General features: G+C 33.9%; 2 protein-coding genes across 6 annotated transcripts; both read left to right on the top strand.

Moving 5' to 3' along the window:
* The first annotated feature begins 2,642 nt into the window (after window positions 1-2,642).
* On the top strand, window positions 2,643-7,240 carry LOC132706186 (odorant receptor 49b-like). Of its 3 annotated transcripts, XM_060677366.1 has the most exons (8): window positions 2,643-2,864; window positions 2,914-3,153; window positions 3,203-3,372; window positions 3,433-3,533; window positions 4,927-5,026; window positions 5,075-5,167; window positions 5,229-5,384; window positions 6,416-7,240. In XM_060677366.1, exons 1-8 carry the CDS (start codon window positions 2,660-2,662, stop codon window positions 6,458-6,460), a joined length of 1,110 nt encoding a protein of 369 aa, XP_060533349.1. In that variant the 5' UTR covers window positions 2,643-2,659; the 3' UTR covers window positions 6,461-7,240. The 3 variants fall into 3 exon arrangements, with proteins under 3 accessions (XP_060533349.1, XP_060533347.1, XP_060533346.1); XM_060677364.1 differs by having other exon boundaries at window positions 3,209-3,533; XM_060677363.1 differs by having other exon boundaries at window positions 3,203-3,533.
* Window positions 7,241-9,165: 1,925 nt separating this feature from the next.
* On the top strand, window positions 9,166-22,678 carry LOC132706184 (odorant receptor 49b-like). Of its 3 annotated transcripts, XM_060677360.1 has the most exons (8): window positions 9,166-9,359; window positions 20,354-20,410; window positions 20,461-20,700; window positions 20,754-21,084; window positions 22,026-22,125; window positions 22,176-22,268; window positions 22,320-22,475; window positions 22,619-22,678. In XM_060677360.1, exons 1-8 carry the CDS (start codon window positions 9,197-9,199, stop codon window positions 22,661-22,663), a joined length of 1,185 nt encoding a protein of 394 aa, XP_060533343.1. In that variant the 5' UTR covers window positions 9,166-9,196; the 3' UTR covers window positions 22,664-22,678. The 3 variants fall into 3 exon arrangements, with proteins under 3 accessions (XP_060533343.1, XP_060533345.1, XP_060533344.1); XM_060677362.1 differs by lacking the exons at window positions 20,354-20,410; window positions 20,461-20,700; window positions 20,754-21,084 and adding exons at window positions 10,931-11,170; window positions 11,220-11,544; XM_060677361.1 differs by lacking the exon at window positions 9,166-9,359 and having other exon boundaries at window positions 19,923-20,410.
* Window positions 22,679-23,489: the final 811 nt, after the last annotated feature.

Below are 23,489 nucleotides of genomic sequence, written 5' to 3'. Positions count from 1 at the left end.
ATTTTGATAATTATTCCAAGATCAATACATCAATCACATCATATTCGGAGTCTATAATTGGAGTTCAGTCAGCTTCCCACATTTTTTCCTCTATTTCTCTTTTTTACAATCTCTTTATTCCATCTTGCAAGAGGGTCTTAACGTCTCTCATTTTAAAAGAGTAATTTTCGGTTTTTATTGTTTTCGTAAAGAAAAAAATCTTGTCATTCAAACTTTCCGACCTTTTTTTTACCCAAGACTACTGTATTACAAATAGAGTATAGATCATCCATATCTACCTTTGGTATGTTGTCTCTCTGTCACAAGTTGTACATCCAGTAAAAAATATGGCAACCGACTCAGCCTAAGTCTGGTGATGTTGCGGGTGAAATTGGATGTTGCAGTTGGAAAACGCGACAGGTCCTAACACATTATTAATATAGAATTGACGACAGTTCATAACATAAGTAATAAACTAACAAAATTTATGAATATACAATTGCGTATATTCTTGTGAACGAGTCTATGCTTTTGTTTGATTAATGGACGTAAATTGATCATTATATGTAAGCTCCGTCCACAGTTTTGGTATAATACCAGGCTCTTTTGAGTTTAAGGATTTGGGTGTGATATAAATCCTTAAGTGTAGGAGATTTTAGTATTAGGGGAGTGGTGATTGAAAAAAATGTGTTGGTCTGAGGCTAACTATAATTAAACGTTATTAGAAACATCATAATGACATCATTTTCAATAAATAACATCTTTCAAAATGTATATTTTTTTCGGGTGTTACGTTACAGTCGGGTAAAATGGAGTCCTTCTTGTCTAAAGGCTGTAAAAAAGCTATCAAATATTTCACAGAAGGATACCTTAGGTCCTGTAACTATCATTTTCCCAATAAAGGCATAATTAATCACAAATACTGCCGAAATAATAAATACTTTGCGGGTATCGACAGTATTGATGATATAAAAAACAATATAATCACCAAATTTGGCAAAGCACTCTGTATAGAAATTTATCAGTGTCTCTTTCATTAAGTGAGCTTTTTGAACTTGGGAATATAATAAGCATTATACAGCTCTTGTTTAAATGCCTGTGATTTACTCTGATCTAATAGTGATAGCAAAGCTGGACTTCTTAAAATTACGTTGAAAAGAAACCAAGGTATTTCGAATTACGCCGACTATTCTGCAATATCCATGAATTGAATTGTAATCATTTACTTTTTTTTTAATTTTAGAGGTTAAAGTTGGCCTACTCGTATACATCAATCATGACGAAGTGAATATGTAAATCAATATTAATGAATGTATGAATATTTATAATATTTTTTGTAAGACTGTCGTTAACTAATACGACAAAATTGTTTTCTTTATAATAGTAATCTTCATAATAGTATGTCAGCTAACCCCATTTCCTAAATTTTTGACTCGACTTTCACAGAGTTTCAAATCCGTTTACTTTAACTTTTTAATTTAAATTTTCCACAGTAAATTTTTTTAAGTTAGTAACAAATAAGAACAAAATTAAAGAATATAATAGACCAACAAATAAATCAACTTTAAAATAATAGGAAATACAAATAATATAAACAATATTCTACATAAAACTCACCACTAAATATAAGAAATATGATCATCACCCACAGTTGGTTTTCTCTGCTGTATTACTTCCTAAATGCCTTTTCTCTCTATTAGTCTTCGCTTATGCTGAGCTTTGGTCCCGAGTAATCGGGTAATATGTAACAACCGTTTAATATTGTTAAAGAATTTGTAAAGAAAATCTTTTTTATGAGTAACATAATAATAAAATTATTAAATTATACTTAGCTACATGCGCTTTAAATAACGATGCATTGGCTAAACAAACAAAAAAAATATTGTTGAGAGAATTCATTAAATTGAGGGTTGGATATAAACATGGGGGCCGTCGGAAAATTACTAGCTTTAGCTCCGAGAAAATATGTTTAGCCCTTTCGTTTCTATATTTCTTTAACTCTGTAATTACGATAAAGTTTTCCGCGCAGAATGGGCGTTTGACAACAGATATTTAGAAATCAGTAGCGTGCGACGGATTTTTTTTTGTGGTAGGTGAGATCAAATTTTCATTTGATTAGTACCTAAAATTTTGCGAGGTAAATATATTAATATATCGCAAATTGTTATTCTGAAAAATAACGATATTTCGGTAAGTGGATTAGTAGTAATTAAACGGTGTAGTGAAGGCATTGTTACTAGTTTCCTCCATGTGGTTAGACCGAACAGTTCGCTTTCAGGATGCTAAAAATTTACCCTCCTAGTCCTCTTAATGTTTGGTACCCTAATGAAGCTTTTAAGCGGATACTAGGATCGAGATATTTCATTTGAAGTATGTTCCATTGTCCTTCCTACCGTTAGTGACATGGAAACTCTCTTAATAGGAAAATTCTAAAACTACATTACAAGCTTAAGTTACTACACATTACATTACAAACTTTCATACAGGATACCAGTTTTCAATTAGATGTAGATGTTGGCGGATTCATTGATAAAAATATATAATATACTTTCAACCCTAAATATCAAGCAAAGCGAAGTTTGAGGACGCCTATGAAATACGAACGTGAACTATCCAGAGCTCTCTGGTAGGCATTCCTTTAAAACCACGCGAAGTAGAAAACGCGTTCGTTATTCTGAGAATGGCGCCACACTTAGAGATATTTCGCTTTGCCAGAATCACGATGATCGTATCAGGCATCTGGAAATTAGAACTATGCGATCCTTTCAAACACTGTTCACGTGTGTATCCTATTTATTCGGTAATGGTCCACGTGATATATACTTCGTTTCCTCTACTGCTCTTAATAAATTTCCCTCATCTCGTGAAAAACGACCCAAGTGAAGGTAGGGCGGGCAAACTGAAGTTTAATTGCTGGATAAACAAAATTTTCAGCGATGGAGACGATATCGAAAATTCTCTATGGTATCTTATCTATAGTGAAGTTGTTTTCGTATCAATCCGAAAGTTCCCAATGCCTGCTCGCCAAAGCTATTCAAGAAGAGGGACATTTAAATGACCATGGTGACGACTTCGTCAAAAGAATCCACGAACTGCACGTTTCGTATTGTAACGTATTTAACAAATTTATTTTGATGTCCGTGGTCTTCGGAGGGTCCGTGTTGTGCGAGTTTGGTAAATGACAGCTTCTCAGTTTTACTTTCATTGGTATCTACCATTTTAGGGATAGCGGATAGTTATAAATTCCATCGACTACCAAAGAACGAGAGCGTTAATGTGGCGAAGCCGCTACCGCTGCCATTTTGGTATCCTTTCGACGAAAACAAACATCACGTCTGGGTTCTGGTTGAGCAGCTGCTAACGATAGTATGGTGCGCCTTATTATTTATTTCGGTACAGATTTTTAGTAACTCCGCTTTGATTTATATGAGAGGACAGTTAAAAATCTTACAGAAATCCTTTAAAGAATTTCACCAAAATATGGTCGAAGGTGACAGCAATAGTGGCCTTACAGCATTGAAACACATATGTGTCAAACATCAAAACCTAATTGGGTAAGTAATTCTTTAATCATAGCTCATTATGTGCTTTGTTTTGAGGTTTTCTGCTGTTGAGCTTTTGTATATAATACAAGTTGTCTGGGCGAATTCTTTGATGTTACTCTTCTACCTGCCTTTTTTATTTTACAAAAAATGTCCTCTTATAAACTAGACCAGTACTCGAATACACGAGTTCACTCAAATAATTGACTCAAAAATCTATTAAATTTCTTCGAATTTGTGTCCATGAAATTCTTTGCCGTAGCGAGAAATCAACTATTGTTAGCTGCAAATCTTAAACTCATGGGTAAAACTGTTTGTATATGTCTATGTTTATATGTTTATATGTAAGGTAAGTATGTACTTATAAATTAAAGAGCTGTAGGTGACTCGGCTATAATTTTCTCCATAATAAATGAGAGGTGGATATATTCTATTTCACCTCACCAAATATACACATATTACAAAAAATAACACTCTAACATAATATATGCGATCAAATATTTAATTTCAGAACTTTTTTTAATTTAATATCATTAGTTTTTTAAATTTTTCTATAGTCAAAATCTAGAGTCTTCTCATAATTTAATATAAGATGATGTTCATTCCACTAATTTTTCTAAATAGGCATCGTACAATGCACAAATACCGTGCTACGTTTCAATTGTTTCAATTGTCAAGGATTCTAAGTAACTCACACGGCTATCTACAACCGTTTGGCCGGTAGTGTAAAAACTTTGCAATTTGAACAATGCTAATTAATTATTTTTTCAACGATGGTTATTTTGCCACCTGAAATATTATAATAATATAAAATAATAAGTTTTTATGCATATTATAATTAAACTCCGATTTTTTATACGTTGCCTATAAAAAATAAGTTATTCTGTTACTAAATGCTTTAAAGATCAAACCCAAAACTGATTATTTCATAAATAAAGCTGAATGGTAACATCATTCAACAGAACTAAAAAGGGAAACAAAATACGCAAAATAAGGGTCTCTCTTCAAATGATTCTTCTTCCAATTTGAAAGATCTTTCTATAGTTCCATAGCGGTAAAGCAGTTTTAAGTCCAGTTAAAGATAAACTAATAAATAAATAATAAATAATAGATAAATTTTGCCATGGTGAAAAATTAACTATTAATTAATTAAAATTAATTAATTATTTGCTATAACTGGTAACTGGTATCTTCAATTTAAATGTCGATATTTCAGCCCTTGATTGGGTAATTCCACTTCAGATTTTTGACTAAATAATTATTTGTTCATATGTATATAAGTTAATATGTATAAAAAAATAATAAAAATCATATTTTAACCGACAGTTAGTGATGATTGAACATGCAATGCAATGTAATTTTAATTTTGAGTATTTTGAGTTACACTTCTCCTTGAATTTTTTAGGTACATAAATACTGCAAACCGTGCTTTCAGAACCGTAGTGTTTTTTGAATATGGTATTTCCTCAGCAATGCTAGCTACAGCGCTTTTCCAAGTCGTTGCGGTAATCATTTAACCCGTATAAATAATTATAAATATCGCTTATCTTTAGGGTAGAAACGTAACAACCAATGTTATTCACGTGTCGGTACTAACCAGTCAACTCTTACTCTTGGCTTGGTCGTCAGACGAAATAGTAGCCCAGGTCCGTTTTATTTACATTTTGGTACCTCAATTGGTTTCATAATAACGCAATATATTCCCAGAGTCTCGAATTGGCACCGGCACTTTACCAAAGCAACTGGTACGAATGTGACAAGGATTCTAGAATACTGATCAGAATAATGCTGATGAGATGTCAAAAGCCTTTGAGTATTGATATAGGTTCGTTTGGAGCTATGACAGTTCGGTCAGCCATGTCGGTAGGTAATAGCAAGTTTTCAGTATAATTCAATTTTGGAAGTCTAAATCTCCTAAGCTTTTAAGATATACGTTAAATATGACACAAGCCATGTTCTAAAAGATAAATTGATAATTGCCAAGTTTTTTTTTTGAATGATTAAGTTAAAAAAATTAACATATTGAATATTGGAGCTCTTAAGATTGTAACTTTTCTTACCTAGTTCGTTCACCTGTCATATATGTATGTCATATATATGATACCCCTGTATATAGCTAAAGTATTCTTACTTATTTATATTCCTATTCATAATTTTTGTTCATATCAAAGTTAAATGGAAATAAATTTCACATACTTGCCTTGTCCTAAATTTAAATTTTTTATTTAGGCAACAGCAAACATTAGCTACTCTTCCTTGCGGCTATCCGTTTTGCTCAATATTTATAGTAAAATGTTTTCTCTTATTATCATAAAAAATCAAATATAGCATAGAAAAAATTTGGTAAGCAAACAAATTTCCAATTATCGCAGATCCCTATTTGGTTTGGTAACCTATGCAACCAGCTATGAAGATATGTTTTTACCTGCCCTAAGAGAGACAGTAAGCATTGACACATTCAAATTCAGCTTTAGCGCCATCTACTTATTTTTGGCTTATGTTTTTTCGGTAGTAAATTTGAAAAAAGTAATAAAAAGGGGCGTACTCAGGGGTAATTAATCAATGTCACTTAGCTCTTCGGACAGGTGAAAACACTTCTTCAGAACTGGAGGGATAAATCACCCAACTCTAAGAATGGCCTCAATCGTACTACTAACACTTTTAAGTAGACCATCCACAGACTGTTTATGACTCATGGTAGCACAGACCTTAGTCTACAAACCCGGTAAGAAAATGCCACGACGATCTTGAACTACACTACATTGTTCCTGTCGCACTGATATTCCAGCTGTAAGCTCTGAGAGTAGAATATTTTTGTGGACTTTATCAGGCGTGGCATGTTCTCAACTGGTTTTCACTTTAATTGTGAATATTTTAATGATTTTTAATTTTAGCGATTGAAACTGGCGTATTCGTATACATCAGTAATGACGAAGTGATCGTAAAAACCAATTATGCAATTATCATTCGTGCAGAAAGTATCAGCTTTGTTACCCCCAATTGCTAACCACTTCGGACATTTCCGATACATTTTTAACCTGAGTGTATTGGATAGTTTTTTTTCTTGAATTAGCCTATTTTCGAGGTATGTTCTATATTTTCTACAAATGTTAATTGTTAAATACACCCTCATTCGAATTAACTGTGTTATAGTATATTCACCTGCCACCATTTTCAAAAACAAGAAAATTTCAAGGAACACCCAGTTAACAAATATCTTACCTAATTAGATAATATTACCTATTAGTATCGAATTGGCTGGTGTCTTTAAAAGGAGAAACAGTATTAATTTTTGTAATCCAAGATAATATGCATGATAGTATCTTTCTAGAAATGAAAACGTAGCATCACATTTTTTGGAATGTCGCCTCGCTTTCCAAATACAGGCTGTAAAAAAAATTGATGCGTTTTCTTTTTGTTATTAATTTAGTGCAAACTGTACTTTAGTGATGATATTCTTGTATAAAAAAAACTTACCTAACCAGCATCAAATTTCTTTTTTGCATTAGGTTTATGCAATTTTAAATAACTCAGATCTCAACCTATTTAATAATATGCAAATTACTCTATCGAATAAAAAACTGTATACTTGAAAATCACTTTGAAAAAACGCTGAAACGATAGACATGGTGTTAACACATCAGGAAGAGAATTTCCAAGTACGGGACTGGAACGTGGAAGCGGATTGCAAAATTGAAATTGTCTATTGTATTAAAATTGTTCTTGAGGAAATCGTATAGGCAGCGAACTTAGAACTTAGTTAGTTCGATTGCAGCAATGGATCGCCTATATTTAAGTGTCAATTAGACTAACTTAATGGCGATTTTAGTAGTCTAGCAAGTCTCCCCCAATCTAAATTTCGGTCTCACATTGCCCTAAATTGCGGCTGTTAGTAATTTGAATTTTTTTTTATCTTCAGCAGCGTAATTAAGTACTGAATTTACCGAAGTTTTACAGAAGCTGTAGTCATAGTAACAAATAAGTTAGCTACAGCGAATTCGACCTAGAAGCGGCTTCATTAAAAGATGTTTTTCTCGCATATGATTATTTAAGGATGTCACTAATTTTACTACATCTAAATAACAATTCGATGCTGTTGTCTAAATTAATGAATCGAAAAACAAAAGCAAATGGTGTGTGCCGAATGAGATGTGGAGTCATGGTACTCAAATATTTAGTGGCGGACATAAGCGCGGAGTTGGCGGTTGGGAAAATTACAGGTTGGAAAAGCGGGAAAGTATATTCAGGCCTTTCCACTATGTATTTCTTTAGGTCTGTAATTACGCAACAGTTTTCCGCGCAGAGTAGGCGTTTCGCAATTTAGATGTCAGTAGCGTGCGCCACCCGAAATTTTCTACGGTAAAACTGGTTGAATATATGTTTGAAGACTGCAAAAAATATTATAAAGTAAATCCACAGCAAGAAACAACAACAAATAGCTTGGATCCTATTTTCTTTGATTTCATATAGAACAAGCGTTGTAAAGTATGTTTTTTTCTAGTTTTTGATAAAGATTGTTAACTAGCAAGCAGAAAATATATATTCTCAAATTCTTTCAAAATATTATCTCCGTTATTTACCAATAACGATACCAATTTTTCTGTGTGATGTGTGCTTTTTTCCCCCTCTCCGCCATACCAATTCTTTTTTTCCATGGCTTGGTCTACCTTATCCCGAAGAGGTGTTAGTCTACATCACTTTCGGAGTCATATGGGGTTCCAAAAGGCGTTTCTCCACAACTTTTTCTACTAATATTTTCTTGTTTATTTAAGTAATTTTTATTTAGTAATTTGATCTCTTATTGTTGTGTCTTCTTCCGTATTCTATTTCTATGGCTGCGTTTTTGCTTTTTTTTTTATTGTCCAGTTCTCAGCGCGGTAGGTCGTGGTACTGTGGTGTTCAAAATTCTTTTTGTTGTCTTTTTCATAATATGTGTGTGCTAAGGTACTAGTACTCAGTTTGCCTTAATCTGTTGGCGTACTTGACCTGCATTTTTCAAATTACATTTATACATTTTTGTTACTTTTCTGAGCAGCTTGTGCAGTCTGTTGCTAGTATTGTTTCCAATATCGGGTCCTGCTCCATGGGGATTAGTGAGACAAAGTTCCTCTAATATTTGACAGCAATGAAAGATAGTTGAAAAATAATAGCTGCATTGCAACGGCGCCTCGATACAGACACTTGTTGCTTACATTAGTACATCGCAACTCGAAAATCTTTGACAAATTTGACACCGGCGTAACAGTCAATGTCTTTTTTTAAATATTATATATCTTTGTTACACTTGAGGTACTTGTATGTATTAATACAAGTCAGGAAAATTAATAAAATAAAGCGACTGTATATTTTATTTAGTTGAAAGCCACGAATGCAATGTGCAAAAATTTAATTTGATATTTATTTCAAAAATGCTCTTTTTGATATGTCATCCTCAACTACACGAACGAAAGAACTACTTCAATAGTTAGCGAGTATGTTTTAATCTTATTTCACTAGATAATTAAATGTTTAATTAAATAAGAAATCTTTGATGTAAGTTCAAGAGTTATGAGAAAGTTTGGGACGCCTATGTATAACGGATATGCATTCCTTTAAAACGCCGTCAAATAAAGAACGAGTTTGTTGTTCTAAGGACGATGTCGCAGTCAGAATTGTTTCGCTTTGCCAGAATCACGATGACCCTAGCAGGTATCTGGAAACTAGACTTACCAGTACCGTTCGAATGGATTTCCCAAGTGTACCCTATCTATTCGGTAGTGGTTCATATTGTATACGCGTCGCTTCCTCTATTGCTGACCATGAACTTCCCATACCTATTGGAAAATGACCCCATCGAAGGTAAGGAGGCACTGCATTTCGTTTTTTAATGTGAGAGAGTAATAAAATGTAAATTTGCAATGACAAGCATCATTAAATAAAGTTTAGATATATCATTTTACATAGGATTATTACAGAGATGGGCAAATAATTGAGATATCAATTATCCTAATATCAATTAAATAAAAACTTATATTTTGTTATTTAAAAAAATCTACCATTTATAATAAAAGTTAATTTGTGCAGGATAAACTATAGTCGTTGAGGTCTAAAGAAATAATAAGGAACTCTAGAGAGTTCTCTATGATGTCATCACTTGTTCGACGCACTTATCCACTGTCTTTATTTCTTCCTGTAAGAGCGTATCAACGTCTCTCTCATTTTCAAGTGGTGTTATGCCTTGCTGCAAACCTTTTTATTTGAGTCAATACCAATTCTGTGGGGTTTAATTCACGGTAATATGGCGGAAGACGCAGTACCGTTAAATTCCGTTAGGGAGCGATTTCGTCGGCAACAAAGAGGTTTATTCAAATTTACAATCTCCAGATGCTCCTCTTCTAGTACATCCTTTTGATATTGTTCTAGCATTTGCCGAAAACAGTATTTAAAAACACCAGCATTCATGTCTTCATGACACTCTCCAGTCCGTTTTGATTAAAATGCTAGTAGGCCATCATCAAACACCCACAATCAATTTTTTCTACCAATGTGAGTAATTGTTAGTCCTTTATTATTTCCGAGGATGCTTTTATATCAATAGACCATCCTTCCACGCTTTTACAATTTTTATCCTGCGGTGTATTAGTAACGGCACATCCTTAATTTGCCCATAAAAGACACTTCTGTTTTTCTTGTCTGTCACCGCCATGAGACCATTGCGTCTTGCAAAATTTATTTCTTCCAAAGTTTTACACAAGTTATTTTACCCGTAGGTGGAATGAAGTTAGCCTTTTCCTTCCTCCCTTCTGTAAAATACCTAATTGCCGCACGGCTTGAATTATTACGTTTGTCAATTCAGACGATCATGTCAGTCGTAGAAAAAGTATATTATGCAACACGTTTGGTACACTTTTTAAGACACTCGTTTATAAAACACTCGTGACTCAAATGCCGTTTACCGCACTTATTGCGTAATATACTATTTTCATTTCAGTCATTATTTTGTCTAAGGTATTTCTGTTCTTAAGTCAAACCTGTGTTCTTCTGATGGCAGTATTTCAATCTTCATCTACTGCAGTTTTTTTTCTTCCTGTACTTCTCTTTGGCGACATGATATGGCAGCGTTTAACCTCGTGGTTAGATTGGTGACTGTACTGTTGAGTTTTGATGGCGAAGATCTTTGAACGCATTGAGAATAGTAATTTTCCAATTTTTGGAAATGTCAGCTTCACTACTCCCTTTCTAGGCAACAAATTCAGAACCACTAGCCCTTTTCAAGAACGAAATTTGCCATTAACTGCCAGAAAGTAAATATAATTCTATTTTTAAACATAACAGGTACATCAACTACCAGTCCGTTGACCTGTCACTCTCGGGACCTCTAACATACAGAGTATAGTAAAAGGTTTAACTTAATTAGGTGAATCTTTCAGCCACCGAGAGTCTATCGAAAATTCTTTATTGTGTGCCCCTGATAGTGAAGTTGTTTTCATTTCAATCGGAAAATTCAAAATATCTGATCATTGGAGCAAACGCGGAGGAGGCTCGTCTATATCAAAACGCGGATAACTTTGTCAAAAGCATTCACGAAATGCACGTCCTCTATTGTAACCGACTAAATAAACTTATACTGATGTCCGTCGCGTTTGCTGGTTTTCTGTTATGCGAATTAGGTGAGTCTAGTTTTCTTAGTTTTACAATCAATACCATGTAGCGTTGCAGGGATCGTGGACAGTTATAAGTTTCACAAGCTAGTAAAAAATGAAAGTAAGATTATGGTAAAACCGCTACCGCTACCGTTTTGGTACCCTTTCAATGAAAATAAATATCACGTGTGGGTTCTCACCGAGCAATTGTTGACAATTGTATGGTGCGCCATATCAATCGTTTCGGTTCATACCTTCAGTAACTCTGTTTTTATTTACACGAGAGGACAGCTAAAGATATTACAGAGCCATTTTAGCAATTTTCACAAAAATATCGTCGACGGTGGAAATGGTGTGGTGGGATTGAAGGAACTCTGTGTGAAACACCAAAACCTAATTGCGTAAGTAGTTAAATAATATATTTTGATTTAATTTAACTATAAATATTAATAATTAATAAATGTAATGTAATCTAACAATAATAATGATAATAATAACATTTTCTTTCTAACAGTATAAAAGTATAAAAATCTGACTTATACCTAAAATAAAGACAATTTATAACAAAAAATAATCAGATGGAGAAAAATATAGTATAGACAAAAAATGGAACGGAATTCCGCAATTTTTAAAGCACCAGAATTTGATTTTTTTTTTTGAATCTTAGAGGTGAGTGGTCAAAATTGAGTATTTTTGTATTTATTTATATAGTAAGTTAAGAACAACTTTTTGTTATTGTGGTGTCACATATTTTGAAATTTACTCGAATCTCGAAACTTCAGTTTTATAGTAGAGATACAGAAAATTTTAAATCAAATTATTTGGTAGAAAAATATCCCCAAAAAGCTCTTTTGGTTTCCAATTTCATAAGCAGCAAATAAACCTAACGCAGGAGGTGTACCTATAAAAATCATTTACAGTATTTTAAGTGTACCGCAAACTGCTATCACGGGCCATAGATTTTAAAAAATATTATGAAATTGGAAAATTTTTTGTTGTTACTTATCCCCTACATATTGAAAATATCAATTACTTTTTATTATATGTTTTAAGCTTAAAAATGACGGATTTGCGTTACTTTTTTTACTTGAAAAACGTCTTCCATGGCCAAAGGATACTTTGCCCCAATTAGGAAAATATGGGCTTGTCTTCTACTTGTTGAGAAAAGTTACTAGTATATTTTCTGTATTTTTCCCTAGTTAGACTAAAAAAAATCATTTTAATTTTTTTAACTGCAAAAACGTATTGTGCCAAATACATAACAAACCATTAATTATTACATAAAATGTAATTTAAGTTATACCTGAATAAGTAATTAATAATAATAAGTACTTAAAGTACTTAAATGACGCAATGAGTTAAGTAATAAAAATATAGAAAAATTGAAAAAATATACACCTGATATTTAGTCACTGTACCAACATGCTAGCTCATGGACAGAAAAGATACCTCTTCTTGTAACTTGTAGAGGTGGTTAATAGATCCTAGAATATTATACCAAGAATAAGTCAATTAATCTTTCTTTGAGGACCGTTTCCACATTTTTAGCGATTGCCCCGTTAAATTTGTTATAGCCTCATCACTGTCAAAGAAAACAATTTGCCAAGGGTAGAACTGTTCTTCATACGAGAATACAAAAAAACGTCCTACCTCTCTTCCAACTTCATAAAATTGGAGTTCATTTGTTTGAGGGTATTTCCTTTCTATAAAATCTATGAACTGTTTTCTTTTCCCTGCTTTTTTTCGAGCTCATCAAAGTTAACGACAAGTATATTTTTCTCTCTACAAGTAGAAGGTCGTGAGAGAAGCTGTTCGACTTCCTCTGTTGTCATACACTCCTCCACTTGTTCAACACACACACTTTTCCCAGGTACGTGGCGACAAGTACTTTAAGGAAAGAAAACTAAGCATCATCTCTATTGTCTATATATCTAACAGTGGCTGAAAGTTGTATTTTTTTATATTTGTATTGTATAAAATACTACGTCCAGAGTCTGCGTTAGGTGGGTACTATTAGTGTTGATGTGTTGAAGGGACATCTTGTAATTCGGTAACGCAATTCTCAAAGAAGAAGAAAGAAGAAACATAGTCTCATCTACTACTGCTCGCGAACACTTAACATTCTCAACGAAGCGTCCAGATCAATATAGTATTTCAAATTTACGTTTAATTAATATGGTAAACTGTGAGCGACTAAGACAAAAAACGCCAATATCATTACAGAAATCATTAAATAATTTCTTCAACAGATAGAGAGGACCTTTAATCAAAAAATTGGTTGTTGGAGCTCTTAGGTGAAATACAGGTGATGCCTTTGCAGTCCTTGACGGAACATAAAAGTTCAGCTGGCTCAGTAACTCAGAGCGATAAATTGCAAGGTTTATATAAAAACTGAAATGAAAGGTACCTCCTACTATTCAACCATGAGGGAATTTTCCGCGCACATAACTATAGTATAACAGTTTTAAAGTATGCTCAACAAGCTTCATTGACATGATTTCTGAAGGAGAGTTTTATGTCAAACGTTTTGAAAATTGTCACATTTTCTTAATAATACGTTATCCAGATAGTAATTAGAAAATTATATTATCAGTTTTGTTTGAAAATATCATTGCGAAACATTTATTTATATTCAGTGGTAGATTATTAGAAGCACACCAAGAACCAATAATCTCCAAATCATTTTACAGACACACAGTCCTCCACACTATCAATTGTTCTAAACAATTTCACATCATCAGCAAAGAGCTATCGTTAATGAAAAGCAAGAATATCAATGGCGCTAAATTGGTAGCCTGGGGAACGCCGTTACTAGCCATGAACCTAAACGATGAGGGTCCGTGCAGCTGCACATACTGTATTTTGTTATGCAGGTATGACTTCATGAATGCCACAAGCATCCTCAGTTTAGATAGAGAGCAGTACAGTGTTTTCCACCAAGTCAAAAGCTTTTGAAAAGTCCGTGTATCCACCCGCCTCCCGTCATTCAAAGCCTTCAATTCAATTCAATTCTGTGAAGCAAGTTAAATTACTGAAGGTTCTTTAAAGAAACCACATTGTTTGTGAGTTACCAAATGTTTCATTTGGTTGAAAATACTATCATGCAGCGACTTCTCCAATTCTCTCGCAAAAACAGGCCTGTAGTTGGACATATCAGATGCTTTCCCTTCTTTAGGGCGGGAGTAATTGTGGCCTAGTTCCAGACGTCTGGGAAAGTGTTTGATGCTAGGGCTAAGTTAAAAATAAGAGACATGGGTTTAACCAAAGCATGTGCGCATAAGCAAATAATGAACGTTGTCAGGCCCACGAGATACTTTGTGTTATCAGTTAAGTGATCAATAGAAATAAATTCATTAGAAATTACATTCAACTGAGGACTCCCCAAAAAACTTAGCAAACGCATTAACAATCTCTTCAGGGCTAGTGTAACTCTCCTCCCTGTAAGTGAAAATCTCTAGCAATTCCGTATTTGAACGCTTAAATCTAATAAACGACCAAAAAGAAATCGGATCCTTTGTGATTTGCGACATATTGTTTTATAATGGATTAAGACTGACTCTGATCTGTTGGATTTGCGTGTTTTGAATAACCTATGCTTTCGCTTAATTGCTTTAATTATTTCGGATGTGAACCATAACGGACATGATCTTTTATGGATAATTGATTAAGGGACGCAGTCGTTAAAAATAGTATACAATGTTTGGTAAAACTGCTCTCCTGAAATTATATTTGCATTATTGTATATTGGTTTGAATACTTCTATTTTGACAGTTGAATTTGTTATAGCCTCATCACTGTCAAAGAAAACAATTTGCCAAGGGTAGAACTGTTCTTCATACGAGAATACAAAAAAACGTCCTACCTCTCTTCCAACTTCATAAAATTGGAGTTCATTTGTTTGAGGGTATTTCCTTTCTATAAAATCTATGAACTGTTTTCTTTTCCCTGCTTTTTTTCGAGCTCATCAAAGTTAACGACAAGTATATTTTTCTCTCTACAAGTAGAAGGTCGTGAGAGAAGCTGTTCGACTTCCTCTGTTGTCATACACTCCTCCACTTGTTCAACACACACACTTTTCCCAGGTACGTGGCGACAAGTACTTTAAGGAAAGAAAACTAAGCATCATCTCTATTGTCTATATATCTAACAGTGGCTGAAAGTTGTATTTTTTTATATTTGTATTGTATAAAATACTACGTCCAGAGTCTGCGTTAGGTGGGTACTATTAGTGTTGATGTGTTGAAGGGACATCTTGTAATTCGGTAACGCAATTCTCAAAGAAGAAGAAAGAAGAAACATAGTCTCATCTACTACTGCTCGCGAACACTTAACATTCTCAACGAAGCGTCCAGATCAATATAGTATTTCAAATTTACGTTTAATTAATATGGTAAACTGTGAGCGACTAAGACAAAAAACGCCAATATCATTACAGAAATCATTAAATAATTTCTTCAACAGATAGAGAGGACCTTTAATCAAAAAATTGGTTGTTGGAGCTCTTAGGTGAAATACAGGTGATGCCTTTGCAGTCCTTGACGGAACATAAAAGTTCAGCTGGCTCAGTAACTCAGAGCGATAAATTGCAAGGTTTATATAAAAACTGAAATGAAAGGTACCTCCTACTATTCAACCATGAGGGAATTTTCCGCGCACATAACTATAGTATAACAGTTTTAAAGTATGCTCAACAAGCTTCATTGACATGATTTCTGAAGGAGAGTTTTATGTCAAACGTTTTGAAAATTGTCACATTTTCTTAATAATACGTTATCCAGATAGTAATTAGAAAATTATATTATCAGTTTTGTTTGAAAATATCATTGCGAAACATTTATTTATATTCAGTGGTAGATTATTAGAAGCACACCAAGAACCAATAATCTCCAAATCATTTTACAGACACACAGTCCTCCACACTATCAATTGTTCTAAACAATTTCACATCATCAGCAAAGAGCTATCGTTAATGAAAAGCAAGAATATCAATGGCGCTAAATTGGTAGCCTGGGGAACGCCGTTACTAGCCATGAACCTAAACGATGAGGGTCCGTGCAGCTGCACATACTGTATTTTGTTATGCAGGTATGACTTCATGAATGCCACAAGCATCCTCAGTTTAGATAGAGAGCAGTACAGTGTTTTCCACCAAGTCAAAAGCTTTTGAAAAGTCCGTGTATCCACCCGCCTCCCGTCATTCAAAGCCTTCAATTCAATTCAATTCTGTGAAGCAAGTTAAATTACTGAAGGTTCTTTAAAGAAACCACATTGTTTGTGAGTTACCAAATGTTTCATTTGGTTGAAAATACTATCATGCAGCGACTTCTCCAATTCTCTCGCAAAAACAGGCCTGTAGTTGGACATATCAGATGCTTTCCCTTCTTTAGGGCGGGAGTAATTGTGGCCTAGTTCCAGACGTCTGGGAAAGTGTTTGATGCTAGGGCTAAGTTAAAAATAAGAGACATGGGTTTAACCAAAGCATGTGCGCATAAGCAAATAATGAACGTTGTCAGGCCCACGAGATACTTTGTGTTATCAGTTAAGTGATCAATAGAAATAAATTCATTAGAAATTACATTCAACTGAGGACTCCCCAAAAAACTTAGCAAACGCATTAACAATCTCTTCAGGGCTAGTGTAACTCTCCTCCCTGTAAGTGAAAATCTCTAGCAATTCCGTATTTGAACGCTTAAATCTAATAAACGACCAAAAAGAAATCGGATCCTTTGTGATTTGCGACATATTGTTTTATAATGGATTAAGACTGACTCTGATCTGTTGGATTTGCGTGTTTTGAATAACCTATGCTTTCGCTTAATTGCTTTAATTATTTCGGATGTGAACCATAACGGACATGATCTTTTATGGATAATTGATTAAGGGACGCAGTCGTTAAAAATAGTATACAATGTTTGGTAAAACTGCTCTCCTGAAATTATATTTGCATTATTGTATATTGGTTTGAATACTTCTATTTTGACAGTTGACAGTCATACTAATATTCAACGCAAGATGGTATGGATCTTCCGCAACTAGTGGCAAGGACTCTTTTGTGACTCTACACTCGATATTGGACACAACTAAATCAAGTAGTCTGTTATGGGTATTTAAAACGCTGTTGAGTTGATAAAGGCTAAGTAAATTCATAAAAACATGTTATTTTCAAATTACTCAAACACATCACCAAGTCAGCTTTAACTATGCTAGGAGATATGTAAATAACAAAATCATAAATACCATAATTTCCCCCCCCCCCCACGCGAAAGACTAACACTTTGAAGGTCTCCCTCATATATGAAAACTGTGTATCTGTTATGAAAAAAGACCTCAATGTTCAGAGTCACCTCCTGCAACCAACTCTTCGTGATTGCAATAATATCCAGATTCGTACTACACATTGTTTGATTAACACATTGCACTTCCCTCCCCCGAAGACGAATCTCAGAGATCTGTTAGACAAGCTTGCTAGTTTAAATTAATGCCAACAGTCACTATTCTCGGCGATGCATTGATATATTTAATCCTAGGGCTTGTCTCACCCTAGCGAAGTCTCTCACTTAGTCCATCCGAGTTGTTTTATATTCTACAAGCTGTTTTGGTGTTCTATTGAAATTTATTGTAATGTTTTTATACAAGTCGATGCTACACGACCCACTCGATACACTTTTATATTATTAATGTTTACATCTGAGCAGATCTGAAGCAAAATATCAGTCGCAGTGAGGGAATGTTTTTGGGTCATTAAAGATCATTGTTCTACTTTCTCTCCCTATCAGTGAACTCACGAACCGAATCTCTAATAATCTCATCAGTGGAGGCCATAACACTATAATTTTAAAAGATCAGTGTCTACAAAAATGACCAAAAAACTCATAAGTATTTTAAATACTTATGTTTTCTGGGTCAGTTTACTATGTAGCAAAGTAACTAGAAGAACATGTTTCGAGGTTACTTTATCCCGGGGAAAACTAACCTTAAAATTGCTAAATTTTGCGCGGGAAAATATAATAACGGTTCAAATCTCTATTTGCGTTTTCAGAACAAGTCCTTTAGATGGAAGACAATAAAAACATAATTTAATGCAAACTTCATACTTCGTTGTTAAAAGTAAAACGATAATTGGACTAGACGCCGCATTTTTCGAAATTGCTGGGAGTTTTTACTATAGACTTCACCCATAGATTGACCTTGCTAGGCAACTTTGGAAACTCGCCTGATTTTGTTGGGGATTCACACACCGTCTCAGTCGGGAACTACAATGAACTTTTTTTTCGCAATGAAGCAAATTTACACCGGGGGCGCAAAGAAACCTCGGTTTAACGTAGATATATCGGGTACTATGTAGGGTGGTCAATTAAACAAAAAACATTTTATCATATTTTTGATTTATAGTTCCACCGTCAATCAAATATAAGCGAGTCTTTAATAGCTGAAGTGAAGAAAGCGTGAAACTCCGCGAAGCAAGGCCGTCAACGTTTTGCGAATCGGACACATACCCCTCGTCTTGCACTAGTGTGACTAATTGAATATGTTCCTGAACTTATTAGGCCAGAAAAATCTCAGCCCATTTGATTAAAAATTTGTTGAACAATGATCAAAAAGCCGCGCGACTTTGCTTTTCTAGATCGCTTTTAACTCGTTTTGAAGAATACCTCTGAATTAAAGCGCGCAAGTATATGGAGTGGAGAAGGAAGAAAACCCCGTGAAAGCCAAAACTCGATTGTCTACTGTGTGGACCACGTTTTTTTTGGAATTGTGGGCGCGTGCTACTGACAGATTTCTTACAAGGCACGACGTGGTGGACATGACATTTTTCAACCTCTCAAAGAAGCATTTGGAGGCAGTAACTAAAAAAAGCAAATAGTCAATATATGATTTTTTTAAAAATATTCATATGTTCTTAAAGTTGCAACTTCAAAATTATGGAAATCATCAATATAGCGCCTACTTAAAACAAAACAGCCTTATTATTTTTTTTTAATTTGAGGAAGTGACACATTCCCAAACTCTTTTAGTTTTCAAAAACTGGTGATGAATATTAAATTTGACCTACATTTAAAAAATAGGAATAAATAATATCACAATTAGAAAAAATATTTTTAGTAACTCATAAAACTCTCCTAGTTATGGTTCTAGTTATTCAAAAAAATACTTACTGTTAATTAAGAACGTTACCAACTGTGTGTGCGTTAAGTTTGTAAAATAAAAAATAAAAGTAAATGAGGTGTGGAGTTATGGTACTCAGATATGTAGGGGTAACGTAAGAGTGGGGGTAGCGGTTCGGAAAATTACAAGTTGTTACAAGAAAGTATATTCAACCCTTTCCACTATTAATTTCTTTGCTCTGTAATTACGCAGGAGTTTTCCACGAGTGGGCGTACGACAATAAATATTGAGAAACCAGTAGCGCGCGCTCTTGGGAATTTCTCAACAATGACATTAATTTTATTTTTTGTGTCGGTTCCGTTTTAATTTAGCTTGTAGCTACAAATACGTCATTTAACCAAAAATATGAGATATCTAGCGATTGCTCAACTTTTTTATAAGATTTTTAAATTTACTGCAAATATATGTTCATGAATATTTACGGAGAAGAAATTCAAATCAAATATTTCATGATTAACCAAAGTTCGTGAAAATGAAAACAGCTTAACTATCAAGAAACAATTTACCCCGTTAAATAAATGTAAATGCTTGTACATATGAGGAAAATATGTTTCATTATACTGGGTTTTTAAAGCAAAAATTTATTCATTCATGTTCAAAATCAAGGCTTAAGAAGCCTCTTTATTACCTTTTTCTTACATCAATTTAAAGAACATCTTGATATCGACAACTGTCATTTATTTTTAAGAAAAAATCACATTTAGTACAAACACTCATAGTCCTACAAGTGGTGATAATTTAAGACAATTCTTTAGATAGCTTGTCAGTAGCAAAATATTTATTTTTAAGGATAGAAAAGTGAGCACGCCTATGTGCTGCGTTTATATTATATTACTCCCCATGGATGAATTCCTTTAAAACGACTAGAAATACAAAGCGAGTTCGTTGTTCTGAAAATAATGCCTAGTTCGGAGCTGTTTAGCTTTGCCAGAATTACGATGACTTTAACAGGCATCTGGAAACTAGAACTATCTTACCCATTCAAACGCTTTACGGATATTTATAAAACGTATTCGGTACTGGTTCATTTAATTTACATTTCAGTTCCTCTGTTGATGACGCTGAATATCCCATACCTTCTACAAAATAACCCAAGTGAAGGTAAGGTGATACTAGCAAAGTTTAAGTTTAGATTAAGGAAAAGTTTTCAGCTCCCGAGACATTATCAAAAACGCTCTATTGTATCTTATTGCTAGTGAAGCTGTTTTCATATCAATCCGAAAATTCTAAGTTCCTGCTCACTGAAGCCATTGTAGAAGAGGCCCAGTTATACCAATACGCAGATAGTTTTACCAAAGTCATTTACGAAAAACACGTCCTATTTTGTAACCGACTAAATAGATTTATTCTAATATCGGTCGCGCTTTCGGGTGCTCTGTTATGGGAAATTGGTAAGTCACAATACCTCTGTTTCGAAATCAGTATCTGCCACATGACATTGCAGGAATAGTAGATAGTTATAAATTTCACAAACTCCTCAAAAATGAGAGTCAGGCGCTAGTAAAACCTCTGCCGCTTAAATGTTGGTATCCTTTCGATGAAAACAAGTACCACGTCTGGGTTCTCATCGAGCAATTACTTACGTTAGTATGGTTCGCAATATCGATAGTTTCGGTACATACTTTCATTAACTCCGTTTTGATTTATACGAGAGGACAGCTAAAAATATTGCAGAACTATTTTAGCAATTTTCATAGAAATATCTTCGACGGGGGTAGCAATGGTAGTCTCGCAGCGTTAAAGCTCCTGTGCGGAAAACACCAATACTTAATTGCGTAAGTGCGTTAATTAGCCAGACTAAGCACACGAATGTGATTTGCCTTGGTGAGATGTGTTATCCGATTGAATTTTGCTATGCATATTTGCGAGTAACAATCATAGCCTAAATTTCACCCATATGTGTTTTATTGCGAATGAAGGTCAGTATCAGTTCGTTTATACATCTTGATTTGAAAATAAATCCGTTATGCTTACGGAGGTTGCTGAACTCCATGATTTGTTAAATTATATATTTTTTGCATTTTTGGACTTTTAAAAGCACTGAACAGCTAATGAAAATCTATTTAACTAAAAGTATTTTGCAAACAAATTTAACATATTTTTCAACATTTCTGACATTTTTGAGTTTTCCGGGTTCCAATGAGTCAAAAAATCTGTATTTTTATTTTAAATCAAAACGCCCACAAGACCTAAAATTAACTACCATTGAAAAGATCGATTTTCCCGGAAATTTTAATATTACATTGATTTCTAAAGTGAGTTTATATTTCCGTAGCTAGATTGATGGATGGAATTTAGGATTAGAATTTGCAAAGTGTGTGTTGTCTGCCATCATATTTAAGTATTATAACTCAAAGGAGATTTATCAACAATTCTTGAGGGCGCGCCAGATATAAGATAAATAAGATATCCATCACACAGTACACAATGGATATGAACTCAGCTTTATCGATGCTGCTGAACGTAATTGTTTTAACCCATTCTACTAAAATTATATTATCGAGGGCCTCTAAACTTAGTGCCATTCAATAATTTCTTTGTTATATTAAACCAGATTAAAGTAATTGTTAGATTGGAACCAAAATATCGTATTTTATAGTGATAAATTAGTATAAATTTGGGATAAATGGTGGTTAAAGAAGTATATCTAGATATTGTAAAATTTTATTTGGTGTAAAATCATTTTTGCTGCTAATCGATAATTTCTTCTTTACAGATACTTAAATATCGCAAATCAAACTTTGAAAACGGTAGTGTTCCTCGAATATGGCATATCTTCCATAATGCTAGCCACAGCACTTCTTCAAGTTATTGCGGTAATAAACATAAACATGTTTAAATAAACATAAACATTTTTGATATTTAGGGTAAGAATGTAATAACCAATGTCGTTCACGTATCGGTAATAATCAGTCAACTGTTGCTCTTGGCATGGTCGTCGGATGAAATCGTAACACAGGTCTGTTCTTAGTTTTTTGACACCTTTGATTTCTAAGAAAATTTATCCTAGAGTCTCCAATTAGCACCTGCACTTTACCAAAGTAAATGGTACGAATGTGACAGGGAATCTAGAATATTGATCAGGATAATGCTGATGAGATGTCAGAAGCCTTTGAGTATCGATATAGGTTCGTTTGGACCTATGACAGTTCGGTCAGCAATGTCGGTGGGTAATAGAGATTTGATTTATTTGACGTTTTGTTAAGAATTTGAGCTTACGCACTAGCTCGAAGTGAGGTCTATCCACCATTAATTTATTATATTACTGGTATACATTTCTGAATTTATTCTTATCATAGTTAATTTCAGAGGCTGAAATTGGCATATTCGTATACATCAGTGATGACGAACTGACTGTGGGAAACCTTTGTTGTTCAATAAAACTTCTTGTATCAATGAAAACGTTGTTTTTTTTTTCTCGACAATAGAATATAGTATTTTAAGCACGGCCTCCCAAGAGTAATGTTACATCTCTGATATACATTTTATAGCTAAGAGGATAATACAGAAAATTGAGAAATCTCGATGCTGAGTCTAAAATGACTTTAGACTCTTAGACACTTTGCATTCATTTTTTTCGTTCTTTGGGGACTCTTGTAAAATATTAATGTTTTTAGCAGTGAACGAAGACACAAGACAACTGTCAAAAGGTAAATTGATCTCTGTCACATCAGTGTTCTTGTACCTTTTTGGACTGCGACGTTCGTGAACCCTGACATAATCTTTCTGCAGATGGAATTAGAATTTACGCCTTCCTAGGTTTTCATTTCGTAATGTTCCAGGTTACTTTGTATTTATTAGCACCCCTGCAAAATAGTGTGAAGTGAATAACCGTTATTGTCAGTAATAGCCGCCAATTTCTAATTAGACGCTTCATTTGATATATTGGAGAGTTTATAGAAGAAATAATAAAGGGAACGGAATTTTCTCATATATTGAATTGATAAAGTGTAATCAATCGCTAAGCTGTGATTTCAGGCACTGTCAATATCTTCCACGTATTTTTTTGTAAGTAACTAAATATGTAAGGGATTTAATGGACTATAAAAAACGTATATTAAATTTAGAATAAATAAGAACTAAAAGTTCAGATTTTGACGAAATTATATATTTTTGCATGACAATTGTTTCGACAACACCGTGTCTTTATCAAATGTAACATGTATGAACTACTTGCTAC

This window comes from Cylas formicarius, unplaced genomic scaffold, assembly GCF_029955315.1.
Source record: "Cylas formicarius isolate icCylForm1 unplaced genomic scaffold, icCylForm1.1 PGA_scaffold_8__14_contigs__length_24414737, whole genome shotgun sequence".
In the NCBI taxonomy this organism is placed as follows: domain Eukaryota; kingdom Metazoa; phylum Arthropoda; class Insecta; order Coleoptera; family Brentidae; genus Cylas; species Cylas formicarius.
The sequence above is the reverse complement of the archived record's forward strand: the minus strand, read 5'-3'. Positions and strand labels throughout refer to the sequence as shown.

Bases quoted from the DNA above. Each gene is read 5' to 3' on its own strand.
- LOC132706186 (XM_060677363.1), top strand. From the start codon at position 2,660: ATGGCGCCACACTTAGAGATATTTCGCTTTGCCAGAATCACGATGATC. The intron at 5,168-5,228 runs GTCCGTTTTATT...ATATATTCCCAG, and splicing joins CAGACGAAATAGTAGCCCAG to AGTCTCGAATTGGCACCGGC. The intron at 5,385-6,415 runs GTAGGTAATAGC...TTTTAATTTTAG, and splicing joins CAGTTCGGTCAGCCATGTCG to CGATTGAAACTGGCGTATTC.
- LOC132706184 (XM_060677360.1), top strand. From the start codon at position 9,197: ATGACCCTAGCAGGTATCTGGAAACTAGACTTACCAGTACCGTTCGAA. The intron at 22,269-22,319 runs GTCTGTTCTTAG...AATTTATCCTAG, and splicing joins CGGATGAAATCGTAACACAG to AGTCTCCAATTAGCACCTGC. The intron at 22,476-22,618 runs GTGGGTAATAGA...AGTTAATTTCAG, and splicing joins CAGTTCGGTCAGCAATGTCG to AGGCTGAAATTGGCATATTC.